At 30.8% G+C, this 21,821-nt stretch overlaps 1 protein-coding gene across 2 annotated transcripts; it reads left to right on the forward strand.

The window, feature by feature from the left end:
- The first annotated feature begins 257 nt into the window (after window positions 1–257).
- Window positions 258–20,286, forward strand: Csp (Cysteine string protein). Of its 2 annotated transcripts, XM_088269600.1 has the most exons (3): window positions 258–955; window positions 17,448–17,515; window positions 19,112–20,286. In XM_088269600.1, the coding sequence occupies exons 1-2, from the start codon at window positions 373–375 to the stop codon at window positions 17,456–17,458; spliced, it is 594 nt and encodes a 197-aa protein (XP_088125726.1). In that variant the 5' UTR covers window positions 258–372; the 3' UTR covers window positions 17,459–17,515; window positions 19,112–20,286. The 2 variants fall into 2 exon arrangements, with proteins under 2 accessions (XP_088125726.1, XP_088125725.1); XM_088269599.1 differs by lacking the exon at window positions 17,448–17,515.
- Window positions 20,287–21,821: the final 1,535 nt, after the last annotated feature.

Consider the following 21,821-nt stretch of genomic DNA (forward strand, 5'->3'; position numbering starts at 1 on the left):
AATCAATATAATGACATGTTCAAAATCTCCCAAATGTCAGACTCATTTTTTATATCGCAAATAAATAGATCGGTGTCGCCTTTATTAAGAGTATTTAATGACAAACGTTAAAAATGTTTTACGCGGATAATATTACTTATACTTATAAATTTCAGACCAAACATTTAAATGAATAATAACATATGATTATTTTTAATTCGTTTTGTGAGTTTTGGAATCAGTAAACCAATATGACGAACTTCAGTGCGTAAATCCACAATCGCGTTTTCCCGAGTCGCTATTGTCGGTCTTGATTGTTACGCCCGTTTATAACATATTTTTCATAAAATAAATTAGTCACGCCCTGAGTAATCGTCCAAAACACCCTCGAAAATGGATAGAAGAAAGTTGTCAACGGCCGGAGACAGCCTGTACCAAATATTGGCTCTCCCGAAGACGGCTAATCAAGACGATGTCAAGAAGACTTATAGGAAACTGGCTTTGAAATATCATCCGGACAAGAATCCAAACAACCCGGAGGCGGCTGAAAAGTTCAAAGATATCAATAGAGCCCACACAATTCTGAGCGATCCCACAAAGCGTAATATATACGATAATTACGGGTCTCTAGGGCTGTACATCGCGGAGCAGTTCGGCGAGGAAAACGTCAACGCGTACTTCGTAGTGACGTCGACGTGGTGCAAGGCCCTGTTTATCTGCTGCGGCATCCTGACGGGCTGCTATTTCTGCTGCTGTCTGTGCTGCTGCTTCAACTGCTGCTGCGGGAAGTGCAAGCCGCGCACGCCGGAGGAAGCCGGCGACTACCACACGCTGGAGAGAGATGACTCGGACGGGGTGGCGGTCACGGCGCAGCCGGGCGGCCAGGCGCGCCCCGCGCCGCCGCCGGACGCCTCCAGCATACCCATCGCCATGCCCCCGCCCGGCGGAGCCTCCGAGAGCACCAGCCTCAAAACAGGTGGGGTCAACTACGGCATACCCCAATAAGTGCCCCCCGCACCCGCCCTACTGCGTTGTAGCTTGTATCTTCTGAATTAGTATTACTTCCTTCAATTTCTCGAGTGAATCGAGTGTGCAAGTGTACATACGTCATGAGTGGACTTAGCGAATGAGTAGTCATGTTTGGGTCGAAAGGTTGATAGAAGTTTATCGTGTCGTATTTATTTTATAATATCCTTCAAAATTTTATAAAATTCTTATTCTTCCCCATAACAGCTGTTCTACAGTAAGTCTTCTGCTTGCAAACAAGATATCAAAATGTCCATGTCTAATTATTTAAATTCATTCGAACAACTAAACTCTAGGTCCATGATGTCAATTATATTGGTTCCAAAAGATTTTTCAAAAGAAGGGAATTTGTGACTCCGCAAATCTCCCTCTGCATAGCTTGCGCAACTTAAAAATGCAAATTTGTTGCGTCGCAAATTTGCAAAAATACAAAAATAAATTGACTGAATTCCATTTGTTCCATCTGATAGCGGTTGAACCATATTGACATTAGTCTTTTATTTTTCCTAATGCACGACACGCAGTTGATAATGACTGTACTCCACCTCCAAGAAAATAAATCAATAAATTAAAATATTACTAACACTCTCCTTATCATTCATCATTCACTTTGTGTAATACCACTTAAAAACTCTACTTCACAACTGTCAGTTCCGGAATAACAATTCGCTTATCTGGTCAACTATAGGCTAAAGTGTTTTTTTTTTTAATTACCTAACGTCCAAGTGCCTCTGAAATCTAGCTACGGCTTATGCAACACCGCTTATCATGACCCTACTCAGGCTTCAACTTTTTAAATTTTATAGCCTATGCCTACTCGTGAGTGGATTTACTCTTTATGTTTAAAGTTACTATAATTTCATGTAATTCATGAGTGAAAATTCTAGGCAAAAACACTCGCTGACTAAAGTGATATTGCTGTGGTGGCCTATTTATATGTAACACAAATTATTATTTTTATTTTTTAAAAGAGAGAGAAAGAGGAAGAGTTTTTAAATGGTATTACATATAGTCGATAATGAATGATAAAGGGAGTGTTATATTATCATACCAAAAAGTTAATAATGCTTTTAAAATACAAAAAAAAAACACATTTATTTTGAAATCTATGAAATTTTTTGCAATTGCTTTGGTAAAGTCGCAACAAACAATTGGCAAACTGGCGCCACGAAGGGTTCTGTGGCAAATGATCTAGACTATTATTTTAAAAATTGTTCACCTAGATCAGAATATAGACCCTCACAAGCGGCAAAGGTAGCAAACGCCAAACTGCTGTCTGATCCTAACAAAATTTCAAAGTTTTCTTCATTCATCGCCTGTCTTATGGATATTTCCTGAAGCAATAGTATTTAAAAAATAGAAACTATAGTTTGCTGTCAAGAAATGGTGATTTTTTAACATAATTTATACTATCAATCAAGGCAGGCGCCGTGGCGTAGTTGGGGAGATGCTCCACTAGGAAACTGGCATTGCGGGTTCGATTCTCGCCAATTGCAAAATGTATTCAAGAAAGATTTATTTTCAATTGGTTTGGTTTATTATGTATTTTTCACATTTACCTTCCGTATCATTACTATCCTACCTGCAGACAAGCATCTAAAATAGACGCTTTGCGGGCTATTTTTTTTTTTTTAAATGCTTTTATTAAAAATAAATATATTTGGGATAAAAGTGACACCTTGTTTGCATAATTGAGTATCTGGCGGGATAACTCAATGTTCAACTGGATACTTGTATATAGAAGACTTTCTGTATTCTATTGTCTAGACCAGTGATTCCCAAAGTGGTCTATATCGACCCCCAGGGGTCTATGACAACTTGCAAGGGGTCTATGTTTTAATTTGAATTTAAAATATAAATGTATCAAACCTAACATGTGTGGTTCAAATTGAGTAACACTACATATACCGGCTGTCAAAAATACATTTGAAGTTAATGAATTTGATAAAAATCAATATCAGGTAAGGCAAGGGGCCTACGAGATAAAATAGTTTAGGAACCTCTGGTCTAGACACACAAACCTTAAATTATATTGACAATATTTCAGAAGACTTGATCCAGTAAATGTTTCATAAACAGATTCTCACAAACTTACATTCTATATTTATCTTAAACCCTACACTCCCACACCCTAACTATTGGCACAAACTTAGGCATATATCTATCTTGCCCGTTAGGATAAAAATATTGACAAATGCTATCTTAATCTTCTTCACCTGATAATACAAAACACTAAAACAAAAGACTATGTTTTTTCCATTTTGAAAATGCCCTTAAATTTATAATAAACTCGTATTTTCAGCAATAATTTTTGTTACTGCTTGCTACGGCTATTCTTTTTTATATTTCACTTATACTTTAAATACCACTATATATTAATAAATCTAATGTGATATTTACTTTTGTTAGTTATGCTTTAGGAACGTTGATGGATGAGGAAAGTGCTCATTCTTCAATGTCCCAACCATACTCTCAAATAATTATATATAATTTTTTAAAGAGAAATATTTGTGTTTTCATTATTTACAAAAACACATCAATTTCATACTATTACTATGAGTCTAAGCGGCTCATTATTAAAAATAGGTATCACATTGTGGTAGAGCGGGTTCGAACCCAGGAACTCTGACTTAAAGAGTCCACGACACTAACCATGAGACCACAACACGACACATTTTATTAGTACAAATGGTGTCACATTAGGTTTATTAATATAGATTTAATGTCTGTACTTAATAAAAATAAGTAAATGGTCCCTACCTCTGAACAGGTATTTTCTTTACCTATAAAGGATAAACAGTGTCTGAAATGTTTGCTGATTATTTTACATAATACATTTATATTAGATGTCCTTTTGACTGTTGCAAACAGCACTTATTGTATTATCTATTGCTGATTTACTGCTAATAAATGGTGATTTTTAGCACTGAATCTAACTGAATATAGTGGTACGTTCACAAAGTATAAGTAAAATTACAAAGTAACTGCTGAAGCAATGAATGAATTTTACTTGAATGGTGATAATATATGTAAATTATATGGGAAACTCTGTCAGTAAAAAAGTTCATAGTATTTTGCCATCAATTGATAATACTTTGAGAATTGTCCATTTGATTTATTTGTCCTTTAGAGATATAAATATAGAATGAACAATGTTCTTAATTTTATATAATTCAATAATATCTTAATTTTTGTTCCCAAAGTACAATGAATCAAATATATGTATTTACTAATACATACTTTCTCCGATAACACCAGAAAAATTAGGTTTGAAGTTGCACACAGATGCTTTCCGTATAATATTGCTGTCTTCATATCAATGATTGAGTTCATTATTCGGCTTATTTAATCCATATACATAGAAGATTTGGGAGTTTATCTCGTAAAAAATAAACATTGGACATCACGTGAGCCTAATGGTGGAGACTGACCGGAGCATTTCGTCATAACGTAACGTCGTAACATGCTCGCCGCGAGCGATGGAGCGGCATTGATGACTGACCGCGATCAGTGCTCGTTTAGAACACAACTACTCACTTGTGGCCTTGTGCTCAGTATTGTGGCCATATGCCAAACCAAAAAATCTGAATTACAGTCTAGAAATCTGTTTTAAATTTGTATTGAATCAATAACTCAAAATCTGTATGAATCTTTGTAACTTTGCATTCGTAGTTAAAATGTCGGGACGACGAAGACGTGATTCTTGGATCTGTGATTTTCATCAATTACAGCTTACTCCGATGAAAAAAAAAGGATTCCCCGCAGTTTGGGGAATTTCCCACAGATTGGCAACCTTGTTACTGACCTAAAATTGCATCCGACTTCGGATGGAGCATTCGGAACGAGCGGCGAGCAGCTCGGCTCGCTGTACTGACTATACGAATGCTCGCATCGTAACGTGTTACGTTACGACGAAATGGCTCCAGTCAGTCACTACCATAAAAGGGTTGATAAATGAATTTATCTGTTAATTGGTATGATCTATAGTCAAACGGGCTTTGTACTATTTATCTATCACTTCATATGTATTTCTTCCCCTTTTTTCAAGTTATTTGATCTAGTGTCGTTAAAAATCAATAGTCAATATTGGTTTATGTAAATCGTTTTAAGTAATAATATTTAATAGTAATTAATTAGAGTTAAGTTAAAAATAATTGTTCTATTAATGTTTAACCTCCTGTTGTTTCTTAAAAACCACGCTTATACCTTCTTCTATTTAACGAGTAACCAAAAATAGATAAGTTTTTAAACATTTAAATAATTATAAGTATTAATAATCAATTATCAATGTATCTTTTTTTTAAAAATTAATGTCTGCTTTTAAGTAATCAATATAAACTTTGCATCGGTCGATTTTAATTGCAAATTCTCAATATTATTAATATTTAAAGCATTTACCTTGTGATTAGTCATTTTTACTTTTATATTTTTTCACAAAAATGTTAGTAATATTAGTATATAACCACTCACCGAAATTTTTATGTCTACCGGATTCGAGAAGTACCCGTCTCTTCGTCAGGACAATCACTACCACAGCACGCAAACAACAGGTGATGGGTAGTATTGAAACAAATACTTGTTTACATGGTGTGGTAGTGATTGTCCTGACAAAGGGTACGTCTCGAAACCGGTAGACATAAAAATCTCTGTGAGTGGTTATATACTAATATTACAAACATTTTTGTAAAAAAATAAAAATGAATTAAATTGCATTTACATTTGTTATAACATATCTGATGTTAAATAAATTTTATTATATTGTTAATCAATTGATTGTGCAATAGGGTTGCCATCCATCCCAATTAGTCAGTACTTGTCAACTTAATTGAAGTGGTTTCCTAACGACCTAGGCGATTTAGTCGGAGGGCAAAGTTTAGAATTTGGAAAGTCCTGTGAAGTCCTGAAAACTAATAATAAATTGATACGGAGATCTCTGGCTGCCGACAAAAAAAATAGTCACCTGAATTCTTTTTTGAGAGTTTATGACATTTTGAAGAAAATGTCACAATGTGATCTCGGGAAAATATGGCAACCCTAAATAATTGCAGTTTTCACGGTAACATTGCACGGCGCTTCAATATCTACAGATATTACAAATTCAGATAATAATTTTAATATTTGAGTATAATCTTAAACTATATACCATATTTTAATAATAATAATCATAATTTCTGTGAAAATTTATTGAACAACTATTATATATTATATAATGTTGTCCGCCTCCGTAGTGTAATGGTCAGCACGCTCGGCTACCGTTCTGGAGGCCCCGGGTTCGATTCCCAAGGGTGGTAAAATAAAGTGATTTTTTCACTGTAATATTTATTCAATATTACCATGGACTGGTAGTAACTGAAGCGGAGGGCTGATCACCTTTCCTTCATGTGTAAACGATCAAGATAACACTGCGTTTATATGACACAGTGCCCTATGCACCATTGGGATGCGGATAAGGGTTTTATTATTATTATTATTATTATATAATGTTTAGGATATCTGTCATGTATTCCATAACCTTTTTTTTTTGCATACTCTATACCAGTGGTTCTTAACCGGTGCTTGTTGCAAGTGCTTTCGAAATTATGAAAACCAAAATTTAATGTTGGCTCATTTACTATATGATTTGAGTTGCAAATATAATGGCTAGATGGCAGCACCCTTACAAAGTGAAGTTGTGTGCGCTCACCTCACAACAGCGGTCAATATATCTTTGATTCTATATCATCATACTTAGAACAATTGAAAATATCATGGGAATTATGTGTAGGAAATTTGTACAGGTGCTCCATCAATGATAGGTTCATTAAAAGGATTTGTGATCCTTGGCTTAGCAATTTGGATGAAGAAATGAGTGTAGTTATATAAAATATTAGATCTAATATTGCCGAAATTTGTAAAAGCCGACAATCTTTGTACGTTTTTTGGATCTTCAGTTTAGGTGAGCTGTGAATTTTCCTTATGATCAAAAGTGCACCCTGACTTCAAAAAGTTTCAGAACCACTACTCTATACAGATAATTTATATTTTATTTCTTATGTGTATTTATTTTTATTATTATTATTTATTTATATTGTAATGCCATTTTTCTAATCTTTTATTATATATATATATATATATATATATATATATATATATATATATATATATATATATATATATATATATATATATATATATATATATATATATAGTACAATATATTTTCCTGACAGATAAATTACTTCACCCTCAAATAACAGCATTTTTACTAACCTTCCTCTGCCTGTCGTTGAATAAAAATTAAAACAATAATTTAATTGCTACAAAGGTGGGGACTGACCGCATTTTGTCATAACATAACGTAATGTCGCTCGCGGCGATCGCTCCGACTAAAGATGGAGCGCTTGGCTCGCTGTACTGAATATACGAATGCTCGTATTGTAACGTGTTGCATTACGACGAAATGACTAAGATAATCACATCAATATTAGTTATTTTAAGAAATTAAACTGACTTAATAGATATCCATGGGTGTTATGAATCTACAGTCTGTTCACAGTTATTTTACCTCCAGTTTTTTATTTATTTATTTATTTATTTTTATTATTTATATTGCCAAATAAATAATTAAAAAAAAAAACTAGAGGTAAAATAACTGTGAACAGATTTTTTATAGTAACCATACAATGACTACAGCCAATGCCTCCTATTATAGTAAATACAATGCTATGATGCAAGACATGATCACAATTCCATACACTTTTTTAAACATTGATATTGATGTTTATCTCACAATATAAGTATATTAAGTATGTGTTTCTTCCAATGTTTTAAACGTTTTTAATCGTAACGGTTATAATTTTATTATTAATTCTCACACTTTGGTCTCATGGTAATGTTGCAAACACTCTGTCCCAATTTTCTAGCACAAATATACAATTTCTTCAAAAGAAGAATCTAACCCTTATCTGCACCCAATGGTGCATTGGGCACTGCATCATATTGGCCGAGTTTTATCTTGATCGTTACTTACATGAAAGCAAGGTCATTCCTGCGCTTCTGGGACTAGTCCAGGGTAATATTAAATAAGTATTAGAGTGTAAATATACGAGAGAAACTCACCAATATTTATTTTCACCCCCCACCTGGGAATCGAACCCAGGACCTCCAGTACAGTAGCTAAACATGCTAACCATTACACCACAAAGGCGGAAGACAATAAATAAATATTCAGTAGATGTAAATGATATTCTTTGTTATTCATATAGAAGGCATTGGTTTATTGATAAAAATATAGGAAATATCACAAATCTCATCTTTGTTTAATAAGTGTCTTTTTCAAAAAATATGAAAGCTAAGATGGATGAATCTAGTATTATAGATCTTTAGCATGCTTCTTTGTATGCAAAGCAGTATAACTTCCCTAGTTTGACGCATGATAAGTAAAATGAATATTTTTAATGCACTTTAAATGTGAGCATTCCAATGTAGTATACTATTGAGAACAACTGAATCTCAAAGTAGGCATTTTTGAGATACTTGAAGATGTACCATCCAAATATAAACATATAAAGCCAATATCATGCCTGGAAAATAACAGACCTTCGTTTGATAATGCCCTAACAAGGCGAAACAATTGTCACAATATAATTTTTTATGTGTTTTTTGTTAATAAAATACAACTTAGTAGACTCAAAAAATCTGTGTTTGATTTAAAATTAATACATAAATTAAAATGGAGTTCTACAAATTAAACGCCAAATCAATAAATAGATTTGTAAATGTAGAATTTTATTAAATGCATGTTTAAAAATGTATATATCATTTAGTTAATGCTTGTAGTCTACATCAGAAAACTCGGGATTCTTGATGTGATGTAGAAACCAATATTCTCCGAAATATTGCCCCCCAAAGTTCTAGAAACTGGTGTCGCGGGTTCGATTCCCACTAATTGCAAGATAAATTCAACAAAGATTTATTTTCAATAGGTCAGGGTGTTTGTGATGTGTTTTTCACATTTAACTTCCCTATCCTTACTATCCTATCTGCAGACAAGCCTCTACAAGTAGAGGCCTTGCGGGTTATACCTTTTAAAAAAAGAATGTGGTGGTTTGTTCAATTTTAAAAAATTTATAATAATACAACATTTTTCATGGTTTTCAATGCATTTTAAACCTGAAATATATATATATATATATATATATATATATATATATATATATATATATATATATACAACATTTTGAGTGTGTCCAAATACTTGTTCACAAAATCTGGATTATCTCTAATTACAGGAGTTATTTTCATATTATTTTTTGACATCTCATCAAAGATAAAGAAGAATATGGAAGTCTGGGCATTTACGGGGCTGACGACCATCATAGGCTGATTTAAGTGATCACTTTACACACGTGTAACATTCACCAATTCTATCCATTATTGACAACCACACTACTCAAATTCTTGGAAGTTCTATATGTATGAACCAATTTAGAAACCTTGTTCTTGAATCACTAGAACTTCACTAGAGACATCTATTGGTGAGTTGTAAAGAAGCTCTTTACTAAGCAGAAACTCTTATATTAGTATGTGAGGTTCGAATCCTGTATTTCAATCACACACATGAGAAACGCCAGAAAATAACATTTTAATTTTTATTACTTAAGCTTATAATTTGACCAGACAATTTATTAATGAATGAAGATGGCAAAAAATAATATGAAAATAACTCCTGTAATTGGAGATAATCCAGATTTTGTGAACAAGTATTTGGACACACTCAAAATGTCGTAAATAAATTGTCTTTACTTAGATGTGACACAAGGCATTTGCAAATGTTTCTATTTTAGTGCTCATGGTCTTCAACTGTTTTTTCTTGCAATTATTATTACTAGGACTGACTACATTTTTTTTTGTAACCATATATTTTTATGGTAATATTAATAGTGTATAGTTACGGAAATTTGTGCGTGTTAAGCACACACATTTTTTGCAAAGTCTGTAGTCAGAAGGCAGTTAACCTCCTCACCATAGTTTTTTTTCTAAGATATTAATTTTTAACAGATTTCTGTTCTCTTTGGTATTGCATAGACTGATCCATTATGTAAAGAAATGAGTACCTTTAAGGGAAGCTAAAGTTTTATATTTATTTTTTACCTTAAGCACGTACAGTACAAATCGAAATATTGTTATTGTACCTATTATTTTGTCACAAATATGTTATACATGCATAGGTTAAAAGTCAAAAAATTTGGTACTAACTGCAGCATTTTGAAAACCTACGGATTGTTATTTGATTAAAAGTACCTCAAAATTAATAGGTTTTGGTGAATTATTAGTGATAGTATTCCTATTATTTATAACAAATCAATTCAGCTTAAGGTAAATAAGATTATTTTAATAGATAAACAAATACAAGATAACGATTTCTTTGTTACTAAGTGATTTCCATGTGAAAAGTATTTATCTTCGAACCTAGCCTATGATTTTCGGTTGGCATTAATTTCAGTTAGTTGTGTTTCTAATTTAATGATTGGCTATGAAATAATAACCCACAAAACTCAGTATTAATTTTATCATTTCGTAAAAAAGTCGCCAACAATATCATCTTGAAATAAGTGCTCAAAAATATATTGCCTTTCTGATCATTTTAAAACATTATCAATAACTATCGTTGGTTTTCCTCGACACTGGCTGAAAAATTATTTATTTTCATACAGTTTTGTGATTGCAATGAATCTTCTTCTAACCCTTATCCGCACCCCATTGGTGCATAGGGCACTGCATCTCATACAAACGCAGTGTTAACTCGTAAATACATGAAGGAAAGGTGATCAGCCCTCCGCTTCAGGTACCAGTCCAGGGTAATATTGAATAAATATTAGAGTGAAAAGATCACTTATATTTATTTGACCCCCCCTGGGAATCGAACCCGGGACCTCCAGAACGGAAGACGAGTGTGCTGACCATTGCACTACGGAGGTGGACAAAAAGATGCAATTTCTATGAATAGAGACATTTTTTTTTATTGAACAATAGTTTATTTAAAAAAATCTGTTTTATCCCTTTTTCTTGCTGATATAGTGATTTATTCAATTTGACAATAATCAATAAGTTTTTTTTATCAATATAAAACATAATTCTTTTTATTGATAAGAAGAGATATTTCAAAATGTAATCATCAGCCGTATAATGTATTTTTTACTTGCAGTACTTTTTCCCCGAAACTTATCTTGTTTAATCAGCAATTCATTCATTAACTTGCTCATGAAGTAATAGTCTAGGTATACAATACGGCATTTTTGTGTAGAACAAAGAATTGATTTCCGTATTGAAGCTTTGACCTCCATTGAAGAGATCATCTTGAAAGTAAAATTGTGCCTAATCACTCCAGGTCATCTAAAGACGTAGCAACTTTGTCATTTTAAAAATAAATCTGGACTTTATTTTAGTTAAGGCTGAGATTCACTATACGGTGACATGATTGATTATTGAATGAGACTTTTTGATTGTTAAAAATTTTTACTTATCGCTCACTCCTTTCAACAATGTCAAATATCAAAAAACTTGATTTTTCGGGAGATCGTTTTCAATGTTTAAGAATATTATGAAATGTGTTAAAAATATATATCAAGCCACTTATTGAACTTTTTACTGTGCAACAGAACTTTTAAGGTAAAACCTGAAGGTTTTTTCTCCATTTGAAAAATATTTAGTATATTTAAAAAATAATTAAATAATACCTTTTCTTCAAAATGCAAAAACAACACTTTCTGCCCTGTAGCGGGTAAATACTATGTTAAAAATACTTTTTCTGGAATATAGTACATTTTGTTGGCATTCCGAAAACATGTATAACTGAAAATTGACAATTTTGGAAATATGACGTTGAAAGGAGTGAGCGATATCTGAATTTTTTTTGTTTTTTGTTTTATTATTTACTGTTGTGTGCAAGCAATTCAAAAATACAAATAATCAGTTCTATGACCTTAAACTTTGTATTATGTATATTTGCCAGCTAAAGGCTACATTTAGTTATCTTATACTTTAATGAAAATCACCAATGTGATACCTGATGTCACAATGCCTTCTATATTTCTTCAGTTATTCATATAAGTAGGCACTACATACATTCATATTTGAACAAATAATAGCATCATTTTTCTCTTTGTAAGGCTGTATTCAAAGGCATTTTTGCCCATTTACTGTTATTATAGATTTGTTGGAATTAAACTCAACTGGTCAGTTTTGTTCCGTGCAGCCATATATGGGTAAAACTAGCTTAATCTGACATGCCTTTGGTCAAATTTAAAAGTATGATATATTTTCAATTAAATTATTCTAAATATTTTTTGCTGATACTCTTTGGCATAAACTTTATAAAAATTAACAAATCACAAACATTGGGTTTGTCCACTTTATTTTTGGTACCATTTTTTCCAACCGGTTTCGATAAACACCTAGTCTTCTTCAGGAATGGATAGGCACCTATACTGTACTGAATCTTTGCTTATTAGATAAATTGGTAAATGAATATCTTAATAATTAAATTCCTTACTAAGTCTTCAATTCTCTTTATCTCCAAATTATTCACACAGACATTTTTCCTGTAAAACATTTCCGTTTCTAAGAACCTTTTGATATCACACTTAAAATGTTTGCAACAAACAAGTTTCTCTTGCATTCCCTGAATAAATAAATACTCAAGCTATTAGCAACAGGCCAAGTGTTTATTTATCCCATTATTTGTTTATTGCTTCTAAAGAATGAATGAGTCTTTTTTTCTATTTTTAGCTCCGACTGTTTTTTCAGCGATTTATAAATGTTTCTTCATTTGCCTTTGGTGTTAAACGCTTATGGCATATATGCTTAGATTATCAATGTAACTTTTAAGTTTTGTACCGACATTTCTTAGTGAAACTCCATTTTATATAGTAAAAGACAAGTATATAGTTTTTTTCACTTTTATTTTATTTAACTTACTAACCGGGGAGTTGACTTTTAATTACGCAACATACAACAGGCGCAAACTCTTTCATTAGGACGTGTCAGTATGTCACGTCCGGTGGACGTGATTTCATATATTTTATGAAAGCTTAATAAATGAAAACAATATGAAATATATATTTGTTTATTTATTTATATATAAATCACAAAGGAAAATATAAAATTACAAACAAATAGAAAATAATTCATGTCGAAACATGTATGGATGACTCATTACCTTTGGTGTCGGAAAATATAGGTCCCGCCCATTCCAGGGCGCAACATATATTTACAGGATGTATTCATATGTCTTACCCGTACCCGATATTGTTTATGTTTGACGTATTTATACGTCCCGCCCGGTTAACAGGTTAACCAGTGACCAGAATTGGTCGGTACGGATATCATCAGACTGGTGGGAAGCTAGACAAAATTGTATGTTATATACACAACAAGGCAGGGGTTGAAACCATGATTTTATATAATTTTTCTGACAAATTGAATTTAGATTGAATTTTATTTTGACACGATTTGCAATACAAATTCCTTGACCGAGTTACACTTAGGCTAGACTGGGAACTGGTTAAATAAATAGTAGAGTGAAAAAATATTTATATTTATTTTGGTACCACTGGGAATCGAACCCAGAACCTCCAGCATGATAGCCAAACGTGCTAATCACCATACTTTGGAAGTGGGCAGGATGAATGCTAAGTATATTTTGGTAAAAATGCAATAAGGTATGATTAATTTCTCAATTAACAGTCAATAAATTAATTAAAATACCATTAAAAATACGTTTTATAGTATTAGATCAAAAAATACTAGTGTTGCTTTAAAAAAAAAAAACAAAGAAACAACATTTCAAGTTTTTCTCAAAACTGACCCAACATCGCCATCTTGTTTTTTCTGTCGCACTCTGTTTTATCAACTGAACACTTTTCAAATAAAAAAAATAAAGGAATTCATTTCTTTACATGTTCTCAATGTATGTACTAGAGTATTATTTGCTAGTGCAAAGTAGTCATATAACTTTGTCTCTTTCACCCGTGGATATTCTCATATCATTACACTGATAAAATTTCGTTGTTAAAGAAATGATCTTGTTTATACAATAAATCCCTGTGGGTTTGGCTAAATAGTTGTTTGAATAGGTTAATAACTATTGTTGTTTTCCCTAGTTTTGTGTTAAGTAATTCTTTTGTAGGACCTATTTATTATACAATTGTGATCTTATATAACTTGCCCTTGTGTATTTCAAATAAAGCCAATCTTAGATCTTTAAATATAACAAATAAAAAATCAGATCCAATAATAATTTTGGCATGGTATACACAAATATTTCACTTATTTTTTTAAATTTATTTTTTACTTTAGTATTCTTAACTTTAATAATACTTTGTTATTAGTTTACAATCGTGTTTGTTTTTCTTACGAAAGTTATAATCGTAATGCTTATGTATGTAAGGATTTTATCGTGAATATTATGAATTCTTAATTTATTATCACTCATCTATAAATCGAGGTAACATTGATCACAATAGTATGTCCAAATAAAGTCTTATAGTTTTTATAATGATATCTTTGAATCGACGAGTTTAATCAATTCTTAATTGTTTTCTATCTAAAGTATTCTTTTTACATTAAGGGAATATAGTAGACTGAACATCCCAGGGCTTACGGCTTGACACTGGCTGGCCTAAATGATCACTTAATACACTACATCGTTCACCATTCTGTTTTGTTTGATGTTACCTGGAGTTAAAGCTACCCGGTTTGGTTGACTGATTTATTTTCTCTTCAATCACATGTTGGTTTTAATTTATAGTCAGATCATTTAAGCAATGCTTCTTCAGCTTTACCTTATAATGCTAATTGATAAGTTAAAAATTATAAAGATTTGATGTTGATAAATCAATTAGCTTATGCAGTTATCTATTTTCTGTGTGATCGTATGTAAGAATAAGTATTTAAACTTCAATTTCATTATATTTTCCCGTTTGATAAATTATTAATGTTGTATTTAAATTTCCTGTAGAAATATATTTAAATACTGATTATACACTGTTCCAAAATACACGTTTTTATTATTTCAATACAACCCTTTCATAATGGTATGGAAGAATGATGGATGTGTGCAGTGGTGTATTATTGCCAATTGAGCAAAATTCACTAGACTTAAAAAAAATACACCCCATGTTTAATTGTCTGATACTAAGATAGCTTGTGTTGCAATATTACTCAAATATATTATATGCCGGCCTCCTTAGTGCAGCGATTAAAACATCTGACATATTTTAAATAATTTTCCAGCGAGGTCAACATTAAAAACATGTTAAACCTGGACTGCTACCTGAATCGTAAACCTGATCCCCTTACTTTTGCCTAATTTATGATCAAGATAATGATGCTGCATCATTCTGATATAGTGCCTTATTATACATTGTCTAATGGTGGATTAGGGAAATATATAGGATACCTCATATATTTAAATAATATTTAATGTTCAATATAAAAACAGCAGCCACCAGCAGACATTTTACAGGTAGGTATACTAAACCTGATAATTGCACTTCTATCACACATCACAAACGCATTCATAAACATTATAACAACGGTCATACATGTACCATACATAAACATAACATTAAACATCAATATTTCAATATTATCTCAATAATAAGATTACCCTATTTAATTCATCGCTAGACATATGCTGTATTTTATAAAAATAAATAAATGCTGCCCACCTCATAACAGGTATTTACTATACCTAATGAGGGTAGACAGTGTCTAATAATAATTTGGTTATCTTAGTTCAAAATATAATAATTTTACCTACCAATATCAGATACCATTCTCACTGTTGTAAAAAAACATATTGTATTATTTACCATAATAAATGTTGATTTTTGGTATTGAACTGAACTGAACTGATGTTACTCATTTCTCACTCACAGTTCTGCTAAGAATGTCGAATAATGGTCTTATTTTACGCACTGCAGCCTGACAGTTTCATCGCAAGTAAGACACCTCTAGTAACGCAACACTCCTTCTGAGGAGTATTGCTTTAAATCGTTCACTCTTGCCAGAGTATATGAAACTATCTCTCATTCAGGGTAGAACCTATTAAATTTATCATCTGGAATGAATGCATTCGGGGAGTGGTGGCCACACAAACTGGCACCTGCAACTTTGCCATGAATAACAAGTTGTTTATAAATTCTAGTCATGGAATGTTCTAGAAATTAGAATATATATTTCTGTGAAGTTTCCATAGTATGGAAGCATTTATGATCCTTCAGCATCCTCCTCCAGCATCACTTCTCCGACGTTATATTTACTGTAATTAAATAAAAATATAATTAGTCATCTTATCAACTCTGTAAAGCAAAAAGGGTTTAAATATTTATAATTATTTTTTAAATTAGCTATTCACATAGCTCAGATTTTTTTCTACCGCTTTAAATGTAGTCTTGTGTTTTTGCCAAATAGTGATGCTTCCGCCATATAAATTATCTTATCATTTCGGTGAAAATTGTACCGGCACTAATACACATCATGATTTTGAAACATCATCATCTTTGAAAATCTCTACTTAATGCATTCATTGTTATAGACACAACTTTAATAACAATGTATTAATAAAACATTAATATTTACTACCTTTTTTAAGGGCACCTCATCATATTCTTTTTATTTGACATTAACTTTGTAAAGTAATATGATTTATTATAAAAATGAAACACTTGTGTAAGACCACATCTGAAGTTCTCGAAACTATTTGTATTATTAATTTATAATATAATAAAATCAAAAGGGCATATTATACAAGTGTTAAATTTGTATATTTAATGTTGTATTTTCAAGCTTATTTCTTTTACTACAAATACGTCTTTACTAATGTATTTATAAAATTAGATTTATTTTAATGTACAAAAAATAATATTACCGCACTTCAAACACAAACATGCTACTTTTAAAAAGCAATAATTTTTCTTTTCAAAATGATTGATATATACAGTATGAAGAAATAAGTAAAATTTCTTTTACTGTCAAATTATGTGTACATTTTTTATATCTAATTTTATAACCTGTAATTTGTAAATAAATAGTTTATCTAAAATAAACATATATGAGAATATTTCGTTTGGATCCCCTTTTAAAAAAATCTATAAATGGTTATTGTGCAAAACATAATGTTATTCAGTGTAATATAATATTTTTTTTAGAATACATCAAATTTAAACAAACTTTTTTTTAAATATACAAGCCTCATCGTTGGCCTTTCAGTAATAAATCAAAATTTAACATAGTATTAATTAAATCTTTTGTAAAATATTTAAAAATGGCACTCGTCACGTAATAATTTAGCTATTCCGGTTGAATTTATAGTGCTTTCATTATTTTCTTGTGCATTTTTTAAACTTTCTTTTGACTGCGGAATAATCATGCTTCTTTTGCTATTTTGTCTGTTATAGGTCGGGCGTGAAGAGGTTCGTAATTGCCATATAGCTCGCATCGACCCATATATTGGCAATACCTCCATGTGAGAAATACACCATTATTAATTTTAATTTTTACGTTACAATAATTTTTTTCTCTCTAGTATTTAAAAAAAAAACACTTTGCTTGATTATTCCTCATTCATTGTACACAATTTGCTTTCATCACTTGTGCCTGTTTTCACCAGTTTATTGTGATTTTGATATAGTACTTATAACATTACTATTTTTTATCATCACTTCTTAATAGAATTAAAGTGCCCCGGGACATTCAATAAAATTAGCAATACATATTTATTTTTACCAAAATTTGCATCATTCCCTGTCATTAAAAAATTGCAAATGGTAATCGCTTCAATTCCCTCTATAAATGATCAATTTGTTGCATCTGTGAGACCCCAATTGTTCATTTTACTGATTGTATTCAAGGCACATAATGTTATTAACTTTTTAACTAATTTACCAGTCCGGGGAAGTCTGTGTTAATAATGTGTGAAAGCACTTATTGGTCTAATAAACAAATGAAAGTATTCCAAATATTTATGTTTAATTTTAAATAAAATATTATTATTATAACATTAAATAAAACACAACTTAAACCAGCATAAAATATTAAGGGGATCAGAAAGTAGTATTTTTATAGATATTTGTTTTTATCATAAATTCGTTACTTACAAATTATATATTAATAAAATGATATCAACAAAAAAATCTTTGAAAACGTTGATCATCTTAAATTTAATTTAATCAACTTTAAAAACGAAGATTAGGAATAGAAAAATAAACAAAAAAACACTATTTGGTACAGATAGAAGGGGATTTATTTATTTATTATTTATGAATGGAACCTATTTATATGGCCATAAGAATGCATGTTTAGCAGTAGTGTTAACCACTATACTACGGAGATAGGCATTAATGTTGATATTGGTTTCAGTTCCCTGTGCATCATTAGTAATAGATTAGGAGGAAAAATATGTATTGGGCTGAGAACATAATTCTTCTTATTATTTAGGTGTCGATATTTTTAGATTTCTCATTGATACCTGGTTCGTCTTTTATCGATTTAGAAAGTTAATATTTAATATAGAACATCCCTATCCATGTTGCCTTACACAATACCAATGAATACAAATAATTGACAAATTATCTGTTCATCTTGTGTACTGATTTGTTACATATTTGTATTTTAAGAAATTCTTAAGAATTTTAATCAATTGAAATTAATATATCATCAATTGAAATCCAAAATGATAAGAATCGCTTTTATAAGTCCTTTTTTTAATAATGTAATTTTTACAAGTAAATATATTAATATATTATATATATATTATTATATTATATTTGTCCGCCTCCGTAGTGTAATGGTCAGCATGCTCGCCTACCGTTCTGGAGGTCCCGGGTTCGATTCCCATGGGGGTTTAATAAATATAAGTGATTTTTTCACTCTAATATTTATTCAATATTACACTGGACTGGTACCTGAAGTGAAGGGCTGATCACCTTTCCTTCATGTGTAATCGATCGAGATAACAGTGCTTTTATATGAAGCAGTGCCCTATGCACCATTGGGGTACGGTAAGGGTTTTATTATTATTTTATTATTAAATATATTAATATATTTTTTTCTATTTTTTCAGGAGAGGGGCTTAAATACACATAACATGATACATAGATAAGGAAATTTAATTAGATAACTTAAACCATTTGAAATAGTCTTATAGGTTATGTAGACATAATTCCTGGATTGATATATGAAATCAAAATTTAAAATGTTTTTGTGTACCAAATATAAAACGATATTGCAACATTTTTAGTAGATACAAATTCTACTAAGTATGCTTATTTATCATATTTATGAGAAATGCTAGCTTTTAATTTATTCCTATATAATAAAAATAATCATTGAACATTTATCGATTAAAATAACCCCAATTCATTGATGCAGTGCCTCCTTTAAAATAAATACAATGCCATTTCAAAGGTATTGCTTTAAACAGGTACTGTTACATTGTGATTTTTCTTTAGTACCTAAACTATTTTTCAAAAATTAATTAATTCTATTCGATACTATCTCAGTTTTTAAATTATTAGTAGTATAGCATTTAATATTTGTTGATTTCAATTTACTTGTTGTCTCCAGTGACAATGTAGCATATAGTAATAAAAATTTTGAACAAATCAATTTAAAACCAAAAGTATTTTTATTAAAATATTTTATTTACATTTTCCTGTACCCTAATTGCAATGGAGGATAATAGAAACATGTGAAAACTATGTGGTATTATTATATTCTATGTAATTAAACAATCTGTGTAGTAAACATTTGAAAATATAAAAACCTAGAATTAAGAGGGTGGTGTTATGCAATAATTAAGTAAACTTTAAAAGCTTTTTGAACAACATTTTCAATAATATTAAGCTTTTGCTAACACAATGAAATCAGGATACATAATAATCAATTTATGTTTTAAAATTGTACTGTTTTTTTTATTATTTATTAGTATTTTATTTCATTAGTATGTTATTTAATTAGTTTATTTGGTAATTATTGTTGCATAACATCTCATTAAGAGGGCTATCAATTAATTATGAAAAGAATATTAAATTATTATTCTAGTCTGTATGGGAGTTTTGTACGTAATATTATTTGAAAAGGTTGTTTTATATTCCATTTACGTTTAGGCAGGCATACCCAAGAGTATTTCCACATCTAAATAGCAATATGTTAAATTTGACTGACATCTCTGCATGATTCGATAGACGTTTGACTAGGAAATTGGTGTCACAGGTTTGATTCCCGCCATTTACAAAATTATTTGAAAAAAGATTTATTTATATCATAGTCGTACAGGAGAAAGTGACTAACCAACAAAACGTAAAATGTTCAGGAGGGACATTTAAGTCACTTTTGCTTGGCAAGAAAATAAACATCAATGCAGTTAGTCATTTTTAACTAGCCAATATATTGTACTTCCAAGTATAAAATCCTTTAGGATTTTTTTCAGGGCAACATAAAGCTAGTAAGATATCAAATAGTCAATGGTCACGTTTTTGTAAAAAATGCACTTGGTCACTTTCTCCTGTATGACTACGATATGTTTGTGATTATTTTTATTTTTCTTATCTTCCTTACCTATTTTCTACCTGTAGACAAGCCTATAAAATGTAGGCTTTGCCAGTTTTTACTTTAAAATAAACTTCTCAAAATAAATCAATTTTATATGACTAATTCAAGAATCTTCCTGGTAATTTTATTAACTATAAAGTTTTTACTTTTACCATTCTTCTTTAATTTTTATATGGCTATACAACCATTCCCACATGTCTCTCTACTTCAATGTAACTCTCTCCTTCCCAGTTAACTGCTGCTTGCTGGCACAGTCCAAACACTTCCATTGATTTTTTTTAATTTCTCGGATATACTTCGATGCCTTGGCACTCATTCGCCCATCTAACTAACGAAGCCTTTCGAAGTGTCTCTATAACTTATAACATAATTATATCGTATATAATATGGACTCTCCATGTTATATATACAAAAGTATGCACCTCTCTATTGCCCTCCTTTTTTGGGCCTTTCTTTATACATCTAGAATTACATGTTTTTGATGACTTAATTGATTCATAATAAAGATTTATCAAAGATTTTATGAATACATACTATCCAATATATATGGAGTATGCCTGTGTAACATCGTATACAGGCATAACCTCATCTTAAGCTTGTCACCTTAACCGAATTTTATTAACAATGTGTTTGATGCGCCGTATATATTATATTCATATTTTAATTAGCGGCAAGTGCCATGCAAGGCTCCTGATATCACTGGATTCATATGTCAGTAACGGTTTAGAAATGTGAACAGTTGAAATGGCTTTGCGCAAGTATTTACTATAATTTTAGAGTCATGTTACTCGGATGTAAGATCACAAATTAATCATAATATAAAGATCATTTCGTTGATAGATTCACGAGTTGCTTTTCGGTTATATGTATCTATTTTTCACTAAAATTTTACTTGGTAAATACCACTATTGCTTATTATTGCAACACATGTTTCCGATGTATTCACCATCATTAATTTTAAGAAATAGTGGTAATTTACATAGTAAAATATAAAATTTCAAAAAATGTGTTTAATGATGATACTGAATGCATCGAAATATGTATCACAATAGATCTTAAGAAATAGTAGTATTTACCAAGTCTAATTTAATTTATAAATGGAAATATAGCTTAGGTTTTAGATGTTGCTAGTTTTTATATTCAATAAATAGTGAAATTACATATAATGTTTACAATATTATTAACAATCTTTAACTCATGTATGTTAATTAATAAATTAT

This window comes from Brachycentrus maculatus, unplaced genomic scaffold (genome assembly GCF_059751285.1).
Source record: "Brachycentrus maculatus isolate JH-2025_06_01 unplaced genomic scaffold, ASM5975128v1 h1tg000358l, whole genome shotgun sequence".
NCBI lineage: Eukaryota > Metazoa > Arthropoda > Insecta > Trichoptera > Brachycentridae > Brachycentrus > Brachycentrus maculatus.

Excerpts from the sequence above, each read along its gene's own strand:
- Csp (XM_088269599.1), top strand. The coding sequence starts at position 373 with ATGGATAGAAGAAAGTTGTCAACGGCCGGAGACAGCCTGTACCAAATA. Across the intron at positions 956-19,111 it reads GAGCACCAGCCTCAAAACAG|GAGAGGGGCTTAAATACACA; the intron begins GTGGGGTCAACT and ends CTATTTTTTCAG.